At 43.4% G+C, this 24,475-nt stretch overlaps 1 protein-coding gene across 1 annotated transcript in view; it reads right to left on the bottom strand.

The window, feature by feature from the left end:
* Positions 1-7,479: 7,479 nt before the first annotated feature.
* fam222aa (family with sequence similarity 222 member Aa) overlaps positions 7,480-24,475 on the bottom strand; it is a 48,098-nt gene continuing 31,102 nt past the window's right edge. The window contains exon 3 of the mRNA XM_085425455.1: positions 7,480-11,075. Within this exon, the coding sequence (XP_085281581.1) occupies positions 9,607-11,075 (1,469 nt within the window). The 3' untranslated portion in view covers positions 7,480-9,606. The remainder of the gene's footprint in view (positions 11,076-24,475) is intronic.

Raw genomic sequence — 24,475 nt, 5'->3', positions numbered from 1 at the left:
GACGACGGTCTAATGTGGTTTAATCCATCTGAGGAAATGCTGAAAGGATTCCTTTTCTTCTGTGCCAATAATTGCTATCAGTTTATGACTTCTGTTGTTTAGTTTGCATTTAATAATAGTCCCCAGCCACTTTATTAGTTACACCTTGCCAGTACCTGATTGGACCTCTTATGTCTTCAGAACTGCCTTAATTTTTAATGCGCAGTTTCAACAAGGTAATCTTCAGAGATTTTGGTCCATGTTGATATGATAGCATCACACAGCTGCTGCAGATTTGCCAGCCGCACATCCATGATGCAAATCTCCCAAAGGTTCTCTATTAGATTGAGATCTGGTGACTGTGGAGGCAGTCAGTAGCATAGTGAGCTCATTATAATCCTCAAGAAACCAGTTTGAAATGATTTGAACTTCATGACATGGTGCATTATCTCGCCGGAAGCAACCATTAGAAGATGGGTACACTTTGGTCATAGAGGGATACAGATGGTCAGCAACAATACCAAGGTAAATTGTGAGGTTTGAACAATGATAAGGAGTTCAAAGCATGCCAAGAATATATCCCCACCCCATTACATCACCAGCATCAGCATGAACCATTGATACAAGGCAGGATGGAGCCACGTGTTCATGCTGTTTATGGTAAACTCTTATCCTACTATTCAAAGGTTGCTGCATAAATTCAGACTCATCTGTTTTTGCAATCTTCTTTTGTCCAAATTTGGTGAGCCTGTGCAAATTGTAGCCTTGGTTTCCTGTTCTTAAGCTGACAGGAGTGGCACAGAATGCGGTCTTTTGCTGCTGTAGCCCATCTGCGTCAAGGTTTGACGTGTTGCACATTCAGAGATGGTATTCTGCATAGCTTGGTTGTAATGAGTGGTTATTTGAGATAGTGTTGCCTTGCTATCAGCAGGAAGCAGTTTGGCCTCCTCTGATCTCTGACTTCAAAAAGGCATTTTCACCCAAAGAACTGCCACTCAGTGGATATTTTCTTTTTTCTCTTTCCATTCTCTCTAAACTCCAGAGACGGTTGTGTGGGTTAATCCCGGTGAATCAGCAGTTTCTGAAATACTCAGACCAGCCCGTCTGGTACCAACAACCATGCAATGTTCAAAGTCACTTAAAGCACCTTTCTTCCCCATTCAGATGCTCAGTTTGAACTTCAGCGGGTCATCCTGACCATGTCTGCATGTCTAAATGCAGTGAGGTGCCGGGAGGTGACTGACTGATTTGCATTAATAAGCAATTGAACATATGTGCCTAACAAAGTGGCCAGTGAGCATATGTAGTTAGGCTATTATCATAATAGTTATAAAGAATATTCCCTTTCTTTCCATGAAAAAAATACAATTCTACAATCTAAGATCTGCATTATCTACAGTGTTTTAAAATTACATAAAATGTATACAAAAGTCAAAATGAACCTTAATTTTCATAAACTCATGCAGTATTCCTGACCTCTGCAATCCTCATCTGCATCACTTGCAGTTCCTTCTCTGGCCTGCTGATGGCTGCAGAGCTCTAAATTCCTCTACCGCTGTTGCAAGTTGAGATTCCAGTTGACAGAGTGTTAGCCATGTCTACCGTTGTGACTCTAGGGCATCTATATATAGTATATTTTAAATATAGCTGTAAATAATCAATTGTGAGGGCTAACTGTTATAAAAACATATGGTAAAGTGAACAGAATGCGGTTCGCCAATGAAATATATTTTCCCACTGGACCTCAGGTCTTATTGATGCCCTTGGAAACACCTGGCCAGTGATTATGGGCTTTTGCCTTCCTAATGAAAGCACAAGCTGGCAACAATTTATGGACTGGTTCATTGCCTTTCACATTTCATCGTTACACCTCACCTTTCCCTATTTAAAGAGGAGCTGGAACGGCAATTCTCACTAATGATAACCAAAGCCTGACTGGACACCTCTTGTCCTTCTCCTCTCTCTCCTCGCTCACTGAGGCCAGCAGCGCTGAAGGACACAGGGAATCTCTCGCCACCTCAGAGAAGAGGCTAATCCTCTTTGCCCCAACTTTAACTGGGCCACTAATCCTCCAGGTTTATCTAAGCAGTGAGCACCTAGCGCTGCTGACAACTTGGCCTTCCCTCCTCTCTGTAGCCTGTTAAGTAGGGCAGGACTCGGTCCTGCGAGTGTCACTGTCAGCAACTCTAGAACCGCACACTTACACAGGAAGTGTGAACTGTTAACAAAATGGCTCACTCTCTTGCAGCATTGTGCATGCTTGCTGCCACAAATGTGTCTCAACAAACCAAGTGACAGCCAAGAAGGATCATGTCGTAACTGCCCTTCATTTAGTAACCACACAAAAGGAAAAGTTGCCAGTCTCAGCAAAGTTTAAAGTAAACTAACCACCTTAGATACTGGCAGAACAAATTGTTCCGCTATTGTCTGGCCAGTTAAGCTTTAAGGTGTTCAGGCTGATGAGTGGATACTGAACTGGACTTGGGCCAGCTCATTCTTTCATCACCAAACAACAGCCCAGACTGTCTGATGACTTAAAGTACAACATTAATTGTCTGCCTGAGGTCCAGCAGACCAGCACAGAGAAGAAAGCTCATATTGGTGACACTCCCACTAATCATTTCTCCAACTTTCATTGCAAAAGAGATGATAAATCGTTACTGAATGACGCTCTACAAGGGAAGATTATGTCAGGCTCAGACCTGAGAGATAACTCCAGGAGCACATTTTCTGCTGTATTCAGCCAGTGCTAATTGTCTTTTCGAAATAATTCCTTCCATGATCCCCAGTGAAATATTTCACCGCAGTGGGGTGCTTCTAAACGTAGCGAGCAATCACTTGACGCACCGGGCGATGAAGAGGAGGAGCCAGGAACATACTGGTTAGGCGGCGTGTGAGATGACCTTTCAGTTCATCTAAGATGAAACGAGGCCGCTGAACCCGAAATGATTCAGAGTGTCTAAACTGACAGGCGAGGGCATGGCCATGGCAGAGTTTCAGCCGGCTGCCCGGCCTCCACAGGCATCTCTCATGATTTATTGTGAAATTGCCAGGGACTCAATGTGGCGTGCAGGTGAATGAGTTTTGCTAATAAGAGAAGCATTTCTGCTCCACAGAGCTCTTTTTCTATCTGAGCGAGCGTGTATGAAATCAGTGTGCAGTCTCCCACTACCACACGCTCTGGTGGAGGCAGCTGGCTCATCAGTCTACGACTTATCTGATGTTTTAGGTGGGTGGAGAGGCTGGCAGTGAGGAGAGAAAAGAGAAGAAAAGTGTCAATATTGAGGTGTTGAAGGTACCTGTGTTGTTCAACATTTAGATTAAGTGTATGCTGAGTTACTTCGAGTGCTGGAAAATTCTCAACACACAATTCCTATAGATGAGTTGATATTAGACTGTTATATAATATAAGCGATGGAGTTAAATATAGTGAAAAAAACAAGTGTAAATGGTTTTTGGTGTTTTAACTGGAGGGAATTTTTCAGTGGTTATTTTATAGGTCTGTTCTTTCATTATGCCGCAGCTTGTGTGTCCAACCATCAAAGGAGATGCTTTCACTTTGAAAATTTGTGTATACTGTGACTTAGCCTGCATTTGTCTTTGCTTGAGAGCAAAAACATAAGAAAAAAAATCAGGCAGTCCCACATTATTAAATTACTGTTTCCTTTGTGTCCCAAAGCTTGCCTGGCAACAAAAGCACAAACCACACATGCGCCATGAACTGCGAGGCCTTACCGATGCTGCAATAGACTGCTGTAAAGGTGAAAAGGATTGTCGCCGCGGCATATGGCGGTGATGCACAAAGTGAATCCTAAGACTGATATGCTTATCTTCATTACAGCAAGGTCTTCTTCAGGGATTTTAAAAATTGTTTAAGAAAGAAGGAATGAAAGTAAGGAGTAATGCGGATAACAGGACAGACATAGAAGTCATCTGCTTTATTTACTTATGTCAAACAATAATACATAAGAGACGAGAGGTCAAAAGAAAACCAACCATCTACATTTAAAATAAAGAAATTTCAGTCCTGAGATTGACAAAAAGCAGGGAGAACAGACAAAATATCTACTGTGATCGTTGGGATGGAGGAGGGACAGTGGCAGTTTCAGCAAATTGAAGATGATGGTTGTGGGGAGATTAGGGGGAGATTGCAGAACTGGAGAGGGTAAGCAATCACTGGGATGCTTGGCTGTAGGCACATTCAAAAGTTGAAAACCCCACTACTAAAGGATTTTACAGCTTTTTTTCTTTTTTCTTTTTAAATATTCAGACTTCTTAGTTCAAAATCTGAGTCTCATATATTATAATTTTTCCAAAAAAGAAAAAAGGAAGATATTCTTTACATATTTTCATCCTGAGGAGACAAAATCATTTTTAAACATAAATACAACACTGCAGGGAGAACAATAAGAGAGATGCTTTATAGATTTCCCATTTCCATATATATTATTTTCTCAAGGTTGCGGCACCCTCAGACTTTGGCAGCGTTGGTGCATTTGAGATCGTTCGGGAAAAACAGCCCTGTTTGTCCACAGGAACATTCGGAGAGCCTCACAAACAGTGAAAGGAATCAGGAAGAAAATAAGCAAAATCCCCAGACTTTTGAGTTTTGATTGGATACAGCAATATCCCCACAGCGTAAACAAGATGAATATTTGGAGGCCATAAGCTTTCTCAGCTGAACATACATACTTGTGGCGCTGAAGAAATAAAAACGCTCTTGGAATTATGCCCCGCTGCATTGCCTTTCAGAAAAGGGCTCCGAGGCTGTGCCTTTTGGGATAAAGATCCTGATTTATTTCTTCATCTGTGCTGATCTTTTACCTTGCGGTGCATTTAACAGGTGCTGAAAACAAAATTTAAATTCTACGGCGCTCACATGTGACCCATCCAGTTCTATCAGACAGCACTAAAGAGACAGCAGTGTGCTCAACGTTTGTGACAAAACACAGAAAAATCTTTTAATGGTATTGTGCAATACAGCAATAAGGCTGGTGGATTAACAATACAAGCCTCCTCAAAACCAACTGAACTATTGATTAAGGTATTTTCTTGCTAGGTAGGAGCCAAATGGAGAGGAATGGCCTTGTGGATGTAACGTTAAGGAGGGATGCTGGGAAGAACTCTGAGATGAGAGCCCCAGGGGCCCAAGGGCAGCCAGGGGACATGACTGAGGTTGACCAAATCATTGTGGAAGTAAGGGGGTGGGGGGGCGCTTGGGCCTTCTCCCCCTCCTGTCATCTGTAGATTAGAGCAGCGCCAAGACTCTACAGAGTGAGCAGCTGCCTATATATTTTTTTGTCCTTCCCTCCCCTCCCGTTCCCTCTCTTCTGAGAGTGAAAGAGCTGACCCTGCTTTGAACGACCCCGTCTGCTCTCTTTTCTTCTCAGCAGTATTTAAGGCGCATAATATGCAACTAGACCTTTACACTGGGTAAAGGTCCTCGTGGACTTATTGGGATTTACTAAGGGATTTTTACAACCAGCATAAGTCATTTCACCTTCGTTCTGCCCTCGGGCCATCCGTGAGAGCATCTCTCTGCCCTTGAAAATGTGTTAACAGTCAATATCGGTCTGTTGCTACAGCGATAAATTACAGATCCAAATGTCCTCATTCAGACTGAGATTTCTGTGTCATTAATAATTTCCTGGACAAAATATTTGTTGAAGTGTTAAAAAGTTTAAAGTGAAGTTTTTGTTTGTTTGTTTTTTTACTTAGGAAAATCAGATTGAGGCTCAATAAGTCTTTCAGCCAGAGAGGTGATTTCAGTTGGCCTTCAATCTGATAAGTGACCGCAGAGCCAAATAGGGGAAGCTTCAACCAGGCACCAGGAATATGGCAATTATCCTGATTACTGATGCTTCGAGGCTTCTCTGGCCCCCAAATCCTTGCCCACATCCTTTCCTCTCTCCAAACCCCCCTTTTTTGTTTTTTTTTGCTGAGACCTGTCACATTGCACAGGACCCATCAGCCAGGCAGAGAACAACCATATAACCATATATAATCCAACAGAAAACAAATCCCCTCGATCAAACACAGCCCAGCCTTTAAAGCAGGCCTCTGAGCCCAGGTGCCAGGGTGCAGTGCTGAGGCCCTCAGAGAAGCCGCGGAGGCTGTGATTTAGCAGCCTCCCCCCACCCACTCACCCACCCACAGAAAACCATTCTATCCTCCTCTTTAACGCCAGCCAGCCAGTCCTAACCTTCAGTTTGTTTAAGCACTGCTGAACCCAGTTGGCCCCGGACAGGGGGAGGGTGGGCTTAGATAATGACATGCCATATGCCACTCTGCCTCTGCAGCTGAGTGAGCCATGGCTGGATCAGCCCAGGCACAAATCTATTTGAAATTTAATTCTATTATCCTAATATGGGCTAAGCGTCCATTGTCCAAATCAGGAACAGAGGAATGGACCACAGTTCCAGGGATAAGATGCATCCCATCAATAGAAGCTCATTAATGTGTGTAAAGGACCAAGGGGACAGACAGTTTGGAGCCTGTACATAATGAACGGTGGCCACAAAGGCACAGAGTCACCTTTCGCTAAATAAAACTGTTGTTGTTTTTAACTTTGTATTTTTCTAAATGACAAATGATCGTATTCACGTGGATTTTTTCTGTTTATTCGGCTGAAGTTGGCTTCAAATGGCCAGATTTCTCTCAGTATCTAAGAGGAAATCCTTTACTATTTGAAAGGTGTTTGATTTCAACCCTTTGACTGAATGAATACTCTCTGCTGGCTGTGTCCTGTAGCCAGACGTCACCCAATATTCCCATTAGTAGAGAGGCCTGGTGCCTCAGACCTCCACTGGTGGGAAAGGCCAGACACTAGAAGCTCCACTGCCTCAAGTGTCTCCTCTTCACTTCAACATCATGTGACAGGGTTTAATGCTTGGATGCCGAAGCCAAACGGAAGGGATTTTGGGAAGGGATGTATCTGTAAATCTGTCAAAATATTTCTACAAGACAGAAAATATGCTGGAATCAGACCGCGGCTGGGGCATTAAGCTGTTGAAACAACATGAAAAATTTCACTGGAATGTTAAAGAGGCTTACTGTGCAAATTTAAGCCAAGGGGCTTGGTACTCTTTAGACTGGAATCTCTGTCAGCGTTCAGATACAGTGGCATGCCTACGAACACCATTACCTCAAAATTTAAGGCTCATCGTTAATAATTAAGGGAAAAGATCAAATCATAACGATGCTTCTTCTTCTTTTAAATATCCGTCGCATTTCAGTATTAACGGTTAATGTTTTTCAGCAGTGCTGTCTGTCCCGTATCTTTGGATGGCCAAAGTGTAAACATTTAAAAGACGATCATCTAAATGCACTGCTACTACTACGTTTATCATTACAGCACATTATCCGAGCGATGTCACACACCGTATTCCACTCTGGGTCTCACAGAGCTGCTGTAACAATATCCCAAGCTTCCCACTGCCTTTTAGAGGTCACATGTTAAAAAATAATCACAGACTTCAAAGCCGAAATGTGGCTTCTGAATACATTTTTAAAGAAATTTATTTTACACCTCAAAACAAAAGATGGATAAGGATTAGGGATGTGGTACATTGGGAATGTATTGACAACTGTAGTTTACATTTTTTTTGGTGTAAGCTCAGAGAAAAAAAATGTTAATACAGTCATAATAATTGCACTTCATAAATCTAGACTAATGCCAGTATTTCCCCACAACAAAGCTCTGGTTCTTTCTTCCTCTGCAGTTAATAAATTCAATTTACTACTCAAATTTGACTGACAAAAGAAATGCTAATTTAAGACCAGAGGACTGCTGCACTGATCCAATTTTTCTCTTTCACTTGAGTCCCACTAGGCAATAAAACATCGCAGTAATTTAAGTGCAGTACATTCAAGGGAATCTCACAGTCATAATAAATATTTCACTGCTCTGAATCATCAAGTTAAGACTGGCCTCGGCTAAACGCATCCCAACCAGGGGCTGAAATGGACAATGAAAAGCAGTGAGCTTTGAGTCTCATTTCATCTGATGCCAGAGGACAGGGCATGATTGTTTTCATTTGTTTTTGTTTGCAGGATTAGGGGTGAATAGCACCCCGAAGATATGATCTCCATTTGTTTCCACCACTTTCTCATGATGATAGCACCTGACAGATGAAGAGGCTGTAGTGCTGTAAATACAGTCATAAAGGAGTCACGTGAGAAAATGCTCTCTAGCTCCACTGAAAATCTAAAGCCTCCGAAAATAAAAATTAAATAAGAGGGGTTGAATTTGCAAACCATCTCCCGTACATTATGCAGATATAATGTTTATGGGACCGGTGACTCAGTCTTTCGGTCTTGGTGGTAAAAATCTTGTAATGACAGAATTTGAGAAGAAGAAGAAAAAAAAAAGTCTGAGGATTTTGAAGAACACAAATTTAAAAAAGAAAAAGACAAAGCACGCACGCATGCACTCAGCCACATACACGCATTAACATACATGTAAGGTTATGCAGATAACCTCCCAGTCACATTCTTCATTGTAACAATTCTTTTTCTTGTAATGTTTTTTTTTCTTTTTTGCAATGTTTTCTTTTTAAATAAGTATTTATTGTATTGTATGATTCCAGTGTTGGTTAGGAAAAAAAACAGCTCTCCAAACAGGTTCTTACAGAACCAAAGCAGCAACTATGCCTCACACCAGGACATAAGAAACTGCACGTCAGCCAGAGGAGAAATTATTAAGTCATCAAAACAAAAAGTGGAAAATAATAAAATTAAATTGAAAAAAAAAAAAGCAAGCATTTGAGACACTTTTCCCCATAGCAGCCAAATACATATAATATACCTACAAATATATCAAACAACAAAAAATAGGTTCAAGTTTTTCAAGTTTCTTAAATATATCATATCCAAACTACCCAATTCCAAACTTCAAAGTTAACAAAATTCAAGCAGTGCAATTTATGTATCAATTATTATAACAGCAATAATAACTAATATCGTACTAGCCTTTTAACTCAACCTTATGATCCTTGTACATAACACCCGAGTACAGCCTATAGTCTTCTCACTTGTCAGTACATGTTTTGTTTTTTTGTCTTTTGTACGTGTTCACGTGTGTGTACTGTTACAGAGTTTGGATTTTGAGAGCAGCCCTAAATATTGGCCCTTTTGTGACCATTTCAGTGACAACCTACACAGTAGCTTCATCCTTAGTATTTAGAATGGGGATATAAGTGGCTTATGCACTTCATGTCAAGCTATGATTCTGGTCAAAACAAGTTCAGGCATGAGAAAAAAACAAAAACAAGAAACAAAACAAAAACAGGAGACCAAAAATATAATTAATTCAAAATCCTATTGGCAAACCACAAGCTGGAACATCAGGAGAATCATGAAATCCCTTTTCATTCCCACTGGCAATCACTACCACTTTTTGTATTTGGGATTTCCACAGCCTACCTTGAAACCACCAAACCTAGGGCCACACAGCACGACAACTGCTCTTCTCTAAGCACCCACACTAGTTAAAGCAGTGGCACTCGCATCAACCCCCTGCCCCCCCTCCCAAAAAAAACATCTGTTTTTTTTTTTTGTTTTTTTTTTTTAAACTTGGAGAATCTTCACAAATTCACAACTCTTGATTCGTTTCCTTTACTTCCCCCTCTATCTGTAAACAGGGAGGCGGATGTGTGCATGCTGGTGGTCTAAGAGACGTGGCACAGACACAGTCTCGTAGCCTTTGCCAAGCATCTGCTCCTTGATGCAGGGTGGGTGGATGTCGTTGATCAGGTACTCCAGAGACTGCAAGCTGCTGCTCAGCACAGACGTGTTGCACAAGCTTTTGCTGGGCAGGCTGCAGCACAAACCTCCCCCGCTGTCTATAGCAGGGTGGTGATGGTGATGGTGATAGTGGTGATGGTGGTGAGGGTAGCCCATCTCTCTGTGCCCTGTGGCCGGCCCTCCGGTGGAGGTGCCCAAAAGCTCCTGGGGATTGTAGCAGTCACTGTCAGGTGTCACCAGCACGCTGTTCCACGGCGGCGCAAAGTACTGACCCACTGAGAAGTTTCCGTGCATACCCACGCAGTTCAAAGGGGAAGAGCTGACTTTGTCCAGCCCGCCTCCTCCACTGGCACTGGCAGTCAGGTGGTAAGGTCTAGAAGAAGAGGAGGACACCTGGGCACCCATAATCCCTCCTCCTGGAACACAAGTTTCCGGGGACTTGCTGATGGCGCCCCCTCCTCCACTGCCTCCACTGTACATGCGGAGCACAGCCTGTTGCTGCTGCTGTTGCTGCTGATGTTGCTGCTGCTTCTGCCATAGTATATAGTCCATACCATCTGCGTACACACCAGTCTTCATCGCCTCTGAGTTCTGAGCCGGCAGCCCCTGACCTGTATATACCATGTTAGCCTGGGGACCCATTCCTACCACATAGCCTCCACCGGAGGAGTTAGAAGAGACCCCCATGACAGCCGCGCCCTGCTTGGAAGGGCTGGAATTCGATGGTGCGGTGGCAGCCCCTTGACACACCTGCTGCAGAGCCTGGGCCTGGCAATGTTGGTTGATCTGGTAGATGATGCTCTGAATGGAGGGAAGGTTGGATTGCGTGGGCAAGGCCAGGCCTCGGCCCCCCGTTACAGGGATCACTGAGCCAGCTACAGTGACATTTGGGGGCACTGACAGTCTGGGGCCTTCTGGAGGCTTTGAGGGCCCAGTGTGGTATACCATTTGGCCATGGCCACTGGCTAAAGTGCTACTACTAGGGGGCGGGTATGGGGCAACAGCTATGTGGGCTGGAGAGAGCTTAGTCCGTCTGCCTTCGGAGTTCTTGAGAACACCTTTTGAAGAGACGAAGGTGGATGTTGACGATGATGACGATGACGAGGAGGAGGACTTAACAATAGCAAGGAGACCCTGGTAGCCCCCTGTGTGGAGGTGTGGGTAGGGACTATAGCGTTGGCCTGTGGTGTCATATCCATTTACAGTCCGGTTAAGGTGCTTGTGCTGGGGAACCCTGATGTTGGTGGGGAAGATCTTGATGGACAGCGGGCTGTTGGCTGTCTTCTGAGCATAGGCATCAAGTTCTGCCGCAGTGGGGTAGCGAGGGGAGTGTGTGGGCACTACTAGTTCACCTGCAAGACACAAAAAAGAAGAAAAAAAAGAATGACTTAAATGAACAAATGCCCGTAGAAGAAGCGAACAGCAGACCTGGGGTTTAATTACCAGAAATATCAAAGAGCCTGACAGCAATGGCATTCACAAAGCCGGGTCAATCAATTGTAATAACCACTGTTCTCCTGGAATAGTAAGATCTGGCAGCAGCACCACGGCTAGATTGAAAGCAGGTTAAAAGATGTCATCGTGACACAAGAGCAGGCGAATAACACAAGATTACAAACAGCAGAAACACTTCAGAGCAAACCCACACAGAGTTTGAAAATTGTAAATGAGGGCTGGCATTCATTTGCGTTCTCTCTCTCGTCCTCCATCTGAGCTTTCCTCCCATCTCATTTTCTCACCCTCCTGTGGAAGTTCATCCCTAGACAAATGGATCTTTTTAAAAACTCATTCTGTCAAAGCCTGGTACCTTAGGCGCTGTTAAATCAGTGCATTGTGAAATTAATTCGGACTCTCTTTAGCATTGAATTGGGTTAGCCTTGGATACCAGGCAAGGAGGGATGAAGGGGAGGGGATAAAAGCTTGTTTAATTGCAGTGGCACATTTGAGATTTATAAGTGCTATCACTTACTGGGTCTTACCCTTGGCCACAGAATTTTCACATTTTTTATTCAGTCCAGGAGTACATGAGAGGCCCTAGCAAAAACCTATTAAAAATCCTTGGGGAATTAGTAGCCTGGTTAAGGTGAACTACATGAGAGCAGAGCCAAGTCCAGAATACTTGAGTGATATTTTTTTTTTGCTGAAAGTATTTGTTAAAAAGGCAGAAAAACATAAACTCAGTGATGAAATAAATCAAACATTAGTTTTACAAATGGTATGCTCATACGTGACAATGAAATATTTCCAGTATGAGGTTAGAGAAGTAAAAAGCTGGCCTCCGTATCCTTGTAATATAAATTGATGTTACAAAAACTACACAAAAATGCTTGATTGAACAGGAAAAAAAGATAAATAGACGCCAGTATAGCAAATGTCTTCCTCTTACTTTACGTCCAAATTCTCTCTAAGGTTTGACCAGTGAAACCACTCATTTCAAAAATCAATTGGACACTGGTGTTGAGTGAGACTGGCGATGGTCCTCGGTCGTTGAACCAAGGGTTGGCCATTGTGAACTGAGGTGGCAAACAGGAAAAAATGCAATTTCTAAAAACCCCACCATGTGTCATTGTTTGGGGGGGGGCTGGGCACGGAGGTGAGGCACTGCAGTGAGATTGGATTTAAACAACATTATTCAGGCAATTTCATGGCTACTTAGCTCAGTGCAACAAAAAGGGTATGGGGGTGGGAAAAGAACTCAATTTACAAGCAATATATCAGCTGCCACAAATGACTTGCAACCCCTTCAAAAATGACTTTTTTATGCAAAAGCTAACAAAATGCACAAAAATTTAACTGCCATAACTGTGCCGTCAGCAAATGTCCTGGCGACCCAAGGCAGTCTGCAGGGTGCAGGCTGTGACTAGGACTCACTCCATTTGCTTTCCGATTGCAAAATCATTTTAAAGAGACTCCACAGCCAAGTAGTCACAATTCTCATTTCTTTGCTCCCATTACAGAAAGCATGGGGAGTTCATTTCAAAAACCCTATGGGTCTCCAACTGTGAAAATGATTAAATCTACAAGATCCATATCATAAAAGAAATAAATTGGGAATTTAACAGCAGACTGGAGAAACTGTGAATATTCCAAGCCAAATTTAGTGCCTGAACTATTATACGCGTGTTGTTTCATCCGACAGGCAACATGCTTTCCAGATCAGAAACTCTATGGCATCAAATTAGGCTTTAAATTTTGTAAAAGAAAGAAAAAAAAAAGTGCTGACATTAATTATTTAATTTTAATTTAGAGTGTCATTCTAATGGGCTTGTCTGAGTATGCCAGGCTAGCCTATCTAAGATCTAACCAACCTTACTGAGGCAAAGCCCTGCTTCCCTGGTGACAGCAGTGCCATTTGCTTTGATGTTCTGACTTGCAGAGGAAAACTGACAGAAGACTTATTTGCTCAGAAGAAAAAAACATGCTCATTTCAAAGCACATTGCTGGTCCACATGCAAATGGATAGCAGCATTTTTTCTGATCATCTTTACATGAGGGCAAAAAAACATCTTTGATCATCACATGGTCTAAATGAGGAAAGATACTTGGCTTTCAGGCATATCAAGGGCCTGTGCCCTGCCGCCCCTATAAGCCCCCAGCTGCAGTATGCCCATCATTCCACCTAATTACTGCCACATGAGGAAAAAAACTATAAAAACAGCCAGGAAATTCATTAAAGGGTGGCTAATTCTATTCCTTCTCACTGACTGAGCCCATATTTTCCATGCCTGAGCCTGCATTTCTTCTGAGAGAGAGAGAGGAGAAAGCCTTCTCCCTCCGTCTTTTCCCAGCTTGGCCCTTGTTTGTCAATAGGCAGAGCCTTTGGCACACCAACCTGGCATCAAAGGGTTTCACACTTCACAGGCCACAGGGATTAGAGGCCTTTCAGGCCTACAAAACCCATCTCAGCTCCACAAAGGCTTCCGGTTATTAGAACCCATGGGCATAAAGGAAGAAGAGGAGGAGGAGGAGGCAAATGAGCATCTGGATGCTTCTGATTCTGGCTTCCTCTTTAAAAAGTTCCACGGTAAAAATTTTATAGCAAAGTTGATTACAGTAGCCTAAGTATGGCCACAAACCAGAGCATATTTCACTCTCATACACACATTGTTATTCACACTGTGTGTTTGATGTGCGGGGTCTCTGCATTTCTCTCCTCCAGAGCAGTAAGTCTATAAGTGAGGACATGGAGGTTAAAGGAGTGAGTCTCTTTTTAGGCTGGCGCTCTGTGACTTATTGGTTTAGGCTGCAGTAGATCATAGCAATGAGCAGCAGCATACAGATGGTGCGGGCTGATAAACACCCTCTGAGGCCGCCAGTACTGCCTCCTTTGTGCGAGCCCTTACCTCCTCATAAGGTGGGAGGGGGGGTTTCCTGCACCTGTGCACACTCTCTAGCGTGGTCGTGCATGCAAACATCATGCAGAAAAACAGGGGGAAAAAAATGGGGGGAGGCACATTCGCATGCATACACACACCTGCATCGGCAGTTGTGTGTCTCATTTGCCATCAGTGGAGCATGTTGTTATCCTCTGCTCAGCGCTCTCTCATGAAATGTAGGGCAGGGACAACAACAGGTGCCTGTGCGGGCGACAGCCTGCAATGCCTCCTGGGCTAAATGCTTCACACTCGCTTCATTTCAACATGCGACAGCCTTGTAAGGATTAATTATTTCCCCTGGGGATGGAAGAATATGCTATTTCCCTTCCTGAGAGCAGGAGGCTATGTGCACTCACAAGCACATGAAATAGCTCACAGTAAATGAACAGCAAAACCTGGGCAAGCGCTGCTTTGAAAAGAAGTAAGAGCGGAAAAAAAACTTTCACATGAAAGGAATGTAAACAAACCAAGCATAGTGTGATTGAACTGCATTGGAGATTAGATAAAAGCTCAGGCAAACACATGCATTAGTACTGAGAGATCACGCGCCAGGGAGCGGAGATGGCAGGGAGGCAATTAATGGGCTGACCTTCGTCCTTAATCACCCAGTGCCTGGCACACAATGCCCATGTGTCAGAGCAGCACATCTCTAAATGCCACCCCTCATTAGCACGATGCACGCCGTGAGAGAGGGGCTATCTGTGCAGTGCTCCACTCTCCAGCGGTCAGACAGAGATAGCAAGGCAGGGATTGGATAACATGGCAGCACAGCACTGAACTGAGCTGCAATAGGCCATGATATGATCTAGAAATCCCATTTCACTTGGAGGATGGGCACTCTCCTTTCTCTCCATTTTTGATTGGCATGAAACTCCCCAAGCGCAACGTCCTTGGTGTACCCGGTGCTGTCACTGTGATTGCGTGTGTGCTTTTTGTGTGATTGCTCTGTGTGTGTGTGTCTGTGTGCATTTGGTGAAGGGGGTACCCAATTCTGAACACTCAATTAACACTCCTTTAATTAGCCAGCAGTACATTTTGAATTCTGATGAACTAATTTTCTTGGTGTGACGGTGGAAGAGGCGGCAGAGGGGAGAGGCCTGGTAAAGATGAGGTCCACTGGGTACAAAACAGCAATAAAGAGGGAACTGGTTAGATTAGACTGTAAAAAATCCATTAAATTCTGTGCACTTCTTCCAAGTGAGAGGTCAAATTGTGTTGATCACAAGAAGCAAAGGCAGACAGAGAGAGTATGAGAGCATGGAGTTAGGTGAGGTGAAAAGAGGAGGGGTAGCAGGGGAGAGGAGCAAAAAAAAGGAGAGGAGATAGGGAGTCAGAGGCTGTGCGAGAGTGCAGCACCAAATCCAGAGGACCACGAGAATGCTTTGCATTTTAATTAGAGGTTTAAATGAATAAGCGGAGGAAAAAGTCTGAGAGAACTGCCTGAGATGCCCTTGCTCCCATTTATTAGTGTTCCAAGTGTTCTAAAATTATGAGCAGGTTGGAGAAGTTTCTTCTTATTAGCGGAGAAAACGCTCCAAAACATCAAAAAGCCCTCAGCATTTCCTCACTCACTCCTGCAAAGTCTACGTCCCTACTTACCACACGCTTTGATCCCCTCTGACCATGCACACTGGTGAGCAGGGGAGAAGAGCGCTTGTTTAGATGAAGGAAGAGGACCATTTGGTTGAACTGCAATTAGGTTTTCACAGAACAACGAGTGTGTAATACACTCAGACTACGGCCAAACAAACAGAGCAGCCTGTGATGAGGTTAGGGCAAACTACAGGAACAGAGATGACCAGGAAGACGAAAGAAAGCGAGAGGTCAGTCTTAGTTCAGCACCCGCTACTTTCGCTGGGAACCATTTCCCCTCATAATGACAGTCCACATTAAGTAAAAGCACGTCCTCGAAATACTCAGCATATATACCGTAAACCTATATGCACTCATGTGTGCTGGGCCTCTTTTCTTCGCCTTTGCTCTTCATTTATCTGGGTTGTCCTTTTGAGGACTGGGCTGGCGGGATGCTCCTTTTCCACACTCTCGCAGCCCATTCCTGCACTAATGTACAGTCAGCCATTAATCTCACTGTAATAAATTTATTCAAATTAATAATTCATGGCAATTCAAATCCTTCACATCACAATCTCCCAGCTTGGAAAAGGTTTGACCTGTCAAGCACGGGGCAGGCTGAACAGCATTGTCCCTTGAAGGAACCCTTGACCTGTGGCTATTGTTTATCTCTTAGCAGATAGAATCAGCGTCCCTTAACTTGCTGTAAAAGGATGGGCAGGCTGGGGAAAGCCAGAGGCAGCTTCACGTCCTGAACAATACCTGCCTTGTGCTAATGGAGGTGTCATCTGGTACAAGGCTGATTAGTCAGCGATTACAGCCAGGCCTCAATTGCCGTGACAACTGCTGCAAACACAATGGGCCCTGATAGAGCCAGCTGTTTGGTCCTCTGCAATTAACCCTGCATCCCACTCGTCTCCGGCAGAGCGCTGCCTCTAATTGACTATCGGGCACACAAAGCAGGGGCTTTCGTCCAGACCCCCTGGACATAGACCCCCGCCCCTCTGCCGAGGTAGAGATGATAATAATAGAGGCGTCCTGTGGACTCAGCCGCCAGTCAATCAAAGCCTCGGTGCCCCACAGGAGCTTCCTGAGGAGAGGGAGAGAGCGGAGGAAGCTCATGTATGAGCCACTGATCAACAGGGTAGAGCAGCCTTGCAGGGGGGCAGACATGTTGAATATGCCCTCAACCAAAGTACTAATCAATTCAAGTGCACGTGAGGGGAAAGGAAACCCTGCTGCTTGCTTGATATCAAAAAAGCATTTTTTTTTTTACAAGCACTCATCTCTCTCTGTTCATCTCAAGGTTGATTTTCTGTGCAACAACACAGGGAAGGAAAAAAAAATCCAGGCAATTATTTGTCAGGCCTCTGCTATCTATAATTGCAAAGATAAAAATCAATCACTGCAATGATTTCTCAGAGGATAGAGCTGTCTGAATTCAGCAGCTGCTTGTGTCATCACAATCATCAAACAAATGCATATTGTGAGGCAGTGGAAACAAAAATGTGCTCACCAGATAACTCTTTTCTAAATACTTCATGACTTATTGATTGGATGTTTTTTTAATACGACTTTGTTGAATCAAAATCGGTTTATTTAACGCAGCTTTTTGTTTCCAGTTGCCGTCACTTTATCAAACATCGCACACAAACTTACAAGAAAATTATTTCTCTAATCAAATTAATTTCTATGTAAATAAAAGCAGTAGCTGGACAAGATATTTCAACAGGGGATACCATACTGCACTGCATATTGGGCTTTTAACCTGCCAACATGTTTCACAAATAGCAAAGCGGATAATGAGAATGTTAAAGCAATCTGCACACTGATCCTTCACAGGCACGCAGGCATGGCACCATGTCAAAAATGGATTTAATTGTTAAAATAGATTTAAGCAAAACTTGGACAAAACTCCCACATTTAATCTTTCATTTCATTAAAGACAATCTCATCCAAGATTTAATCTATCTATTTTCCACACAAGCAGATGGAAGAAATACTAAACTGAAAGACTAATCTGGGCTTCCTCCTAACTGCAGCATGAGGTCATTTGTTTAGCCTGCAGTGAAGCGGCACACGTGTGCGGTAAATACAGTACGCTGATACAGAGATGGGGTCCACAGGTACTGGATAACAGTGAAAAGGAGCAGCAGAAAAACAGAAATGTTTTTCACTTTCTGTTCCGCATGTTGTTACACGTTTTTTAATGTTTTACATATGCGGCTAACGTGTCCAAATCAAAACTGCTAATTGGATTTCTATTATAAAGGTTTCTACCAAAGAAATGTGAAATATTATACCATCAGGACACTGTCGTGTTTACATTTTCTCATTAGAATTTATCTCCAAAGCCAGATGTTACTGAATCAGCTATGAAAATTAATTAGCTGGTTTGATGTGGCAGCCTCATGCTCCTTCTAGACAGACCTGGCTTTTATGGGCTGTAGGGGAAATTACTGAGAACTGATTGATCCTGAAGGACTCCTCTGTACACATGGCCTGCCAGCCAGACACACACACACACACACACACACACACACACACACACACACACACACACACACACACACACACACACACACACACAGATCCCACTAACAACTAATTCTAATATTTTACCCTCCCGATGAAACTGATGTTTTTTCTCTTTAATAACATCAATAGCAATTCATCAATAAAATCCATAAATCAGAATTAGCTTCAAGCTAACTGATTTCTTATTAAAAACCACCAAACAGGTGAATAAACACAATTTAGTCTGAAAAAAGGACAACTCTCAGCCTGAGTGTGTTGACCTCTAAAACCCACCACTCTCTGAAATAATAGCGTTGCCCTCTGACCCATAAAAAAACATTGACTCTCCCTCTGCATGTCTTTGGATCTTTTTTTCACCGCTTTCTCTTGTTTCTCCCCATCCTTTTCATTTCTTTGTGCTCCTCTCACGCTTCATCCCCCTCTCTGTCTTTTCATCCTCCTCTCCGTCTCCTCTGTCTCTTCATCCCCCTCTCAGTCTCTTCTGTCTCCCTCTCTGAGTAAGTGAGTTTCATCTGGGGTGCTTGCCGGGCGAAATCACCTCAGGGCGAACACTTTATTATCTGTAGTCAAAGCGTCACCACAAATACCATTCTACACACACAAGTGTCACTTTCCATTTGTCTGCACTCTGGCTGCATTAGCAGAGCCTTGCCAGCCCAGAGCCTCATCTCAAACGCACCCAGCAGAAGAAAACTAACAGCGTGGGAAAGCACTCGCCCTGCATTCCTGCCCCATTAACACCACTGGCAGCACCAGAGCAGACCTGCTGCCTCTCAAAGGAATTAAGACATTATTATCAACACTGACCTTTCTGAAATATCTTACAATATGACAAGCTATTTAGGCAGGAGCCTTAGAGTCTAGGGGAAGATATCTTAATGTGCATGAAAGGGAACTAAGCAGATGAGCCTCCCTTTAATTCCGGAGATCACTGCACATGTTAATTACTAATGATCTAGCTGAGAGTCTGGTCAACACAACACCAGTGGGTAGTTTAGTCCTCTTTGAGCCGCAAAGGAATGCAGGCCGGCAGCAGCCGTGTCAGGCCTTTTGTAGGACACCCGTGCACCAAACAAACAGAAAAACTGGGGCAACATGTTTACCTCACACTACACGCTGAATTTCATAAACAACAACAACAACAACAAAATTAATTTAAAAAAAAAACACCCAAACAAAAAGAACAAGCTCCGTGTTTGTTCCCATGACAGCCAACACCAAAAAAAAAAAAAAAAAAAAAAAAGGCATTTCAATGGAAAAATAACCGTCCTGAATATTTCACACTGTGAAGAGAGCTGCTCACAGCCACAGCATCATTTCAGGAACAAGTTTCACCAGGCTCTTTCCATTTGCAATAATTTATGGGGCTGGATGGGCAACATAATAGATTAATGGAAAAAATAACTATATTCATCACAAAAATTGCTTTCTGTTTAATAATCAAGGCCTGCCAAAGGGCTTAGTTGAGTGCACGGTTCTGTATAGAAGCAGGTTCTGTGATGAGCCAGCCCTCAGGCCTGCCTGGGCCACCCTCATTGTGCATACAGCATGGTCTAGAAAGCAGAGCTTTATCAGCAAATACCCCGAGTCAGCACAAGCAGCGGGGTGGTTATGTGCTGCGACTGGCACACCAGCCGATATTGTCATGTGCGATTAGGCCTGTGCTCATGAGCCTGTGAACTCATTCCTATGGCATCAAAGTCAACTTCACCTCCTACTCTCCTCCATTTACATCCATTCCTCTCTGCTGCCCTCTCCTCCTTCCTTCCCCAGGTTCTTCCCATTTTACATTCAGCCCTGCCGCTTCACAGCGTACCTTCAGTGAACCTTGTGAAAAGCTGTGCTCTGCTGAAAACAGATAGAGAGGGAGAATAAAACAGCAGGTTAAACTGGTTTGATTTCCAAAACAAATCTCGACAGCTTAATTAACTCCAGCCAAAAGGGTCTTCCACAAGTTAGAGCCAGCCAGAGCAACAAAGGAGCAGACAGCTCCAGTTGTTTTGTTTTGTCTTGGTACACCTCTCCAGATGACAAGGCTGATAGAGAGGAACAAAGCACAACTCACGGAAGACAGAAAGACAAACTATGAGGCCCGTTATGGGGAGACATCAGGAAGAGGAAACAGAGATTAAACCATTCAGCGATGAGCCAGAGAGCAATGCGGGACACAGAGCCAAGAAAAAAACCCAACAAGCTAAAAACCTGACCTGAAAGATTTATGTCAGGCCCTCCTTGTTCTGTCTTTAAGAGAATATGCCACGCTGTGACACCATTTTCTCAAAGGGCTACATGTACAGCAAAGAGCCAGCAGCATTCAGAGTCATGCACAAACACAAATGGACACAGCAACAACACACACACAGTTTTGGAGTAAAAAAGAAAAACCCAGAGGTAAAGATCGTAAGCACATAAGCACAAGAAAAGGAACCAGTGCACAGAGCAGAGGAGACGGGGAGGTAAGGGAGAGAGAGCGGGAGAGAGATGGAGAGATGAAGGAAGGCTGGAGGGGCCTGGGCAGGCCTGTCAAACTGGAGGAAGTGCTGGTGCGCAGGCCTGCAGGTAAATGGAAGAAGAAAGGCGCCTGCAGGCTGCCTGAGGCAAGCCTGGGCCCTTCTGTTCTATCATTTAGGAGACAAGTCCTCCACTGATTCCCAATTAATATTTAACACTGCACAGACAACAAGGCAGTACACATGCCGAGGAGAGGAGAGGAGAGGAGAGGAGAGAACCATTGAAAGGACATGCATAAATGAGAACGTTGTCAAAAAGATTAATCAAAATTTGTAAAAGATTTAATGTCAGTGGAGTTTTTGAAGGAAGGATTTAATAGATGCAGTGTTCTATAATGTTAACCATCACTTAAAGCTGAATGTTTTAATGTTTATTTTTCATCAATAAGGCTCCATCTTATCCAACTATGGGTCTGTGGTCAAACTTAAAAACTTGTTTTAAGTATTAAAGTTCAGTTCAACGGAATTCAGTATGCTTTATTGGCATGAATGATGCACAACTGTGTCAAGGAACCCCGTCACCAAAGCGACAAAATTAGTTTATATAGTTTATGTGGTAAGTTAGATCGATGACACCTTAAAGTTAACAGAGAAAATGAGATACAAATGCATTACAAGAACATTGTGAGTAGATCGTCACCCACTATCTTGCTGGCGAGATTCACCAAGCAGTCTGAGTGCAAGTGAAAGCACCATTAGATGATGTAACAGGTAGTGTAGAAGCAACATACTGACTGCTGTATGGTCTTCGCAGACCCATGGCTCTTATTCATTATTATTTAATAGATTCATTTTTATTGCATAAAAAGAAGTGACTATAGGCCACTACAAACTATTACTGATATCAAATTTGAGTTGTATTCTTGCAAGTAAATGTTTTGTTTCTTACTCAATGCACTCCTCTAAATGAAACCTGTATATTTGTATCACTGGCACCATCTGGTCACTGCCATGATCAATTTCCTGAGAAGCCACTTTCATTTGAAGACCAATCTGACAATCTGAGTTTGCAGATTGTCCTTTGAATTGTGATTGGTTAGGGGAAACTGATTCTTGGGGATAGTCTCTAAAGTCTTTAAGGAACCATGGAAGAGGGTTGTAGCAAGAGGTCTAGGATAAAACCTTAGGGTCAGACCATGGCGTCAAATCTTTAACTATGTAAGTAAATATTCAAATATGAAGATCCTAAAATGACAAAAATGGGCTTCATTAGAATGAGTAAACAGCAGACTGCAGTTAAATGTCCCAGTGGAGCAATGATTTGATTATTGTGCTGTGGTCAGTTTGCACTCCCATGCTCTCTCTGCCAAAACCTCTGCACTGCTTAGGCAGAATGAAAAACCAAAGGCAGGAGTGGTATTAAAAGTGCATTTCTGGTTCAAACCAAAACTACTCTCTAACTGGCTCTCTAATTTCAAATTGCTCACACATGACTTCTTGTGCATTTTCTAATCATGTTTACACCCTTCAAAGAACTTGTGCAATAACATACTGATCAATAAGTACTCTGTGAATCTCAATAATAGCTATGAGGTTAAAATGCGTTGGCTAATTCACTTAAAACTAAATGCTGGTGAATCCTCCAAAGAGGACTACTTTTATGCAAAATATTGCCAGTTTAGTAGAATTTAAGAAGGTAAATAATAATATCTTGATTTAAACTTTCGAATCTGCTGTAGTATTTTCATTTGGATGAAGCAACTAGACAGAAATAGAGCAATTAATGGCTTGAAGTTTGGTTAAAAAATAACTCAAACTTTTCTTCCAACTCGCACACTTTTAAAGTCCAATTACTGGACCAAAATTCCGTTTTTATTTTAAGTTTTGTTAAGACGTCCATGCTCAAAAACAAAATATCCTGCCAGGAGTGTGCCAAACCTCCTGAACGCCTCTCACAGCCAGGCTGTGCTGGGTTTAGCTTTATGAAGACACGATCATTTCCTGTGGGACAGCTAGAGCCTGCAGACACTCTCTGTACCCTCGCTCAGATCGTCCAACCCACCCCCACTTTCTGGCAGGCGAAGACAGAGGGTGTCGCTGCCTTGCACCTGGGACGCCCAAATGCCAGCTCGGAGGCTTTGGAACAAGGAACCTGTTTTTGAACCCAAGTCCTGCTGCGACCAAAACTACACCAGAGTCCCTTTTCCTCAAGCTCACCTCTCAAGGCAATAAGATTGCTTCACCCCCTGTGTTCACAGCAGAAGGCAGAGGGCAGAGGGAAGGCATGGCTCTGCTGGATGTCACCATCCGGAAATGATTCTCTGTGTGCCAGCAATCAGACGCCAACACGACAGAAGAGGCTGTGGTATGCATGAGGTAAGATATGTACAACTAATATCATATGGCCGTCTCTCTGAAATAAACTGCGACTCAAAATTCTCCGCTTTTCACAATCTAGCAATATTACAGAAGTGCAAATTACACAATCAGTGCAGCTATGCAAAGCCAGCGATTCCTCAAAATGAAACTGCATAAATAGGAATCGTGGATGAGTTATGGAGGAAGACGTGGATAGCTGTCAATCACCTTGCACTGTAAAAAACACCTCGTGACCTCTGCTTCCTTGCTGCAGACAGTGGAATAATGACAGTCTCTGTGGACCCTCTGTGGAATTCCAAATGGGAGTTAGAAATGAGGTAGTTCAATCAGCGGGAAAAGGTCAAGTGCATGCAGATTTGCTCTCCCTTGCAGTCTCCATTCCTTTTTTCCCAGTTTCGCTTTACACCCTCCAGCCCCCGCCACCTCCAGGGTACTGAGGCAATCAGGGTAAAGGCTGTTATTTCTGCTGCCGCAAGTGACCACGTTTAAATATTCAACTAAAAAAGTCCCTTCCCTCCCCTTTCTTGCCAACTCCCCCTTTTCCCCCTTGGATAGTAGTTGTTGAAGTATTGTGGTGCAATTTGATACGGCCAGCTAATTCCACTGTTATGTCTCGTACTGCCTCAGACAAGTGTGGAGGAGAGGTGGCAGCAGGTCATTACCTGAGCATATTTCCCTCCCAATGGCAATGTGGCTTAGGAAGAGAAGCAGCTAAAAGCAAAGAAAACTAATGGCTTTGGCAGCTCTGCCTGCAAAAGCATGGGGCTATTAGGAAAACTGCAATCCCAAGGTGTACCTCTATGTCATGTCCTAAGGCTGTATGTGACAAGGCCAGGTTGTCTCTGTCGATCAAGCTGGAAGAGGGCCGAACCTGGCCTGACATAGCATGAACCTGGGATACCAAGCCTTCTGGGAATTTTTCATCTACACCTGGCTGATTGGCACCCCCGGGCCTCCCGGGTGGTGTCACACAGGGTTATGGTTGCAGGTGTGCTTGTGTAAATGTGTGTGTACACATCTCTGCTACAAGAAAAATTCTGGGCTGTACAACAGTTGATTGAAGAGTGGCTTTAGCTTTAAATAATAATTTAAAAAAGTAGCTTTATGTTTTTGACATAAGTAGAATTGCGTTCATCTTTAAAGGAAAATCATTTTTGTTTTAATTAGGCTTAGGTGCAGTGACACCAAAAGTAATTATAAATCACCATTGTGTGCTCATGAGTCGCAACCAGGCCCTGTTGAGGTTAGAGACACAAGGGAACACCCAGGTTTAGCCCAAAGTCTGATCCAATCATTGGACAAATATGGGAGTGGCAGTAAGCTGTTTTGTTAACAAGGGTACTGTAGCATTGACAGCATGTCTGCACAAAATGTGCAAATATGCACACCCATTTTGACAACTGCATCATTACAAAATGTCATGCTGGCACAAACGCA

Source organism: Rhamphochromis longiceps, linkage group LG12 (genome assembly GCF_057381845.1).
Source record: "Rhamphochromis longiceps isolate RC_006_pf linkage group LG12, R_longiceps_female_GT1.1, whole genome shotgun sequence".
Classification (NCBI taxonomy): Eukaryota; Metazoa; Chordata; class Actinopteri; order Cichliformes; family Cichlidae; genus Rhamphochromis; species Rhamphochromis longiceps.
This window is presented reverse-complemented; position numbering and strand designations above follow the sequence as displayed.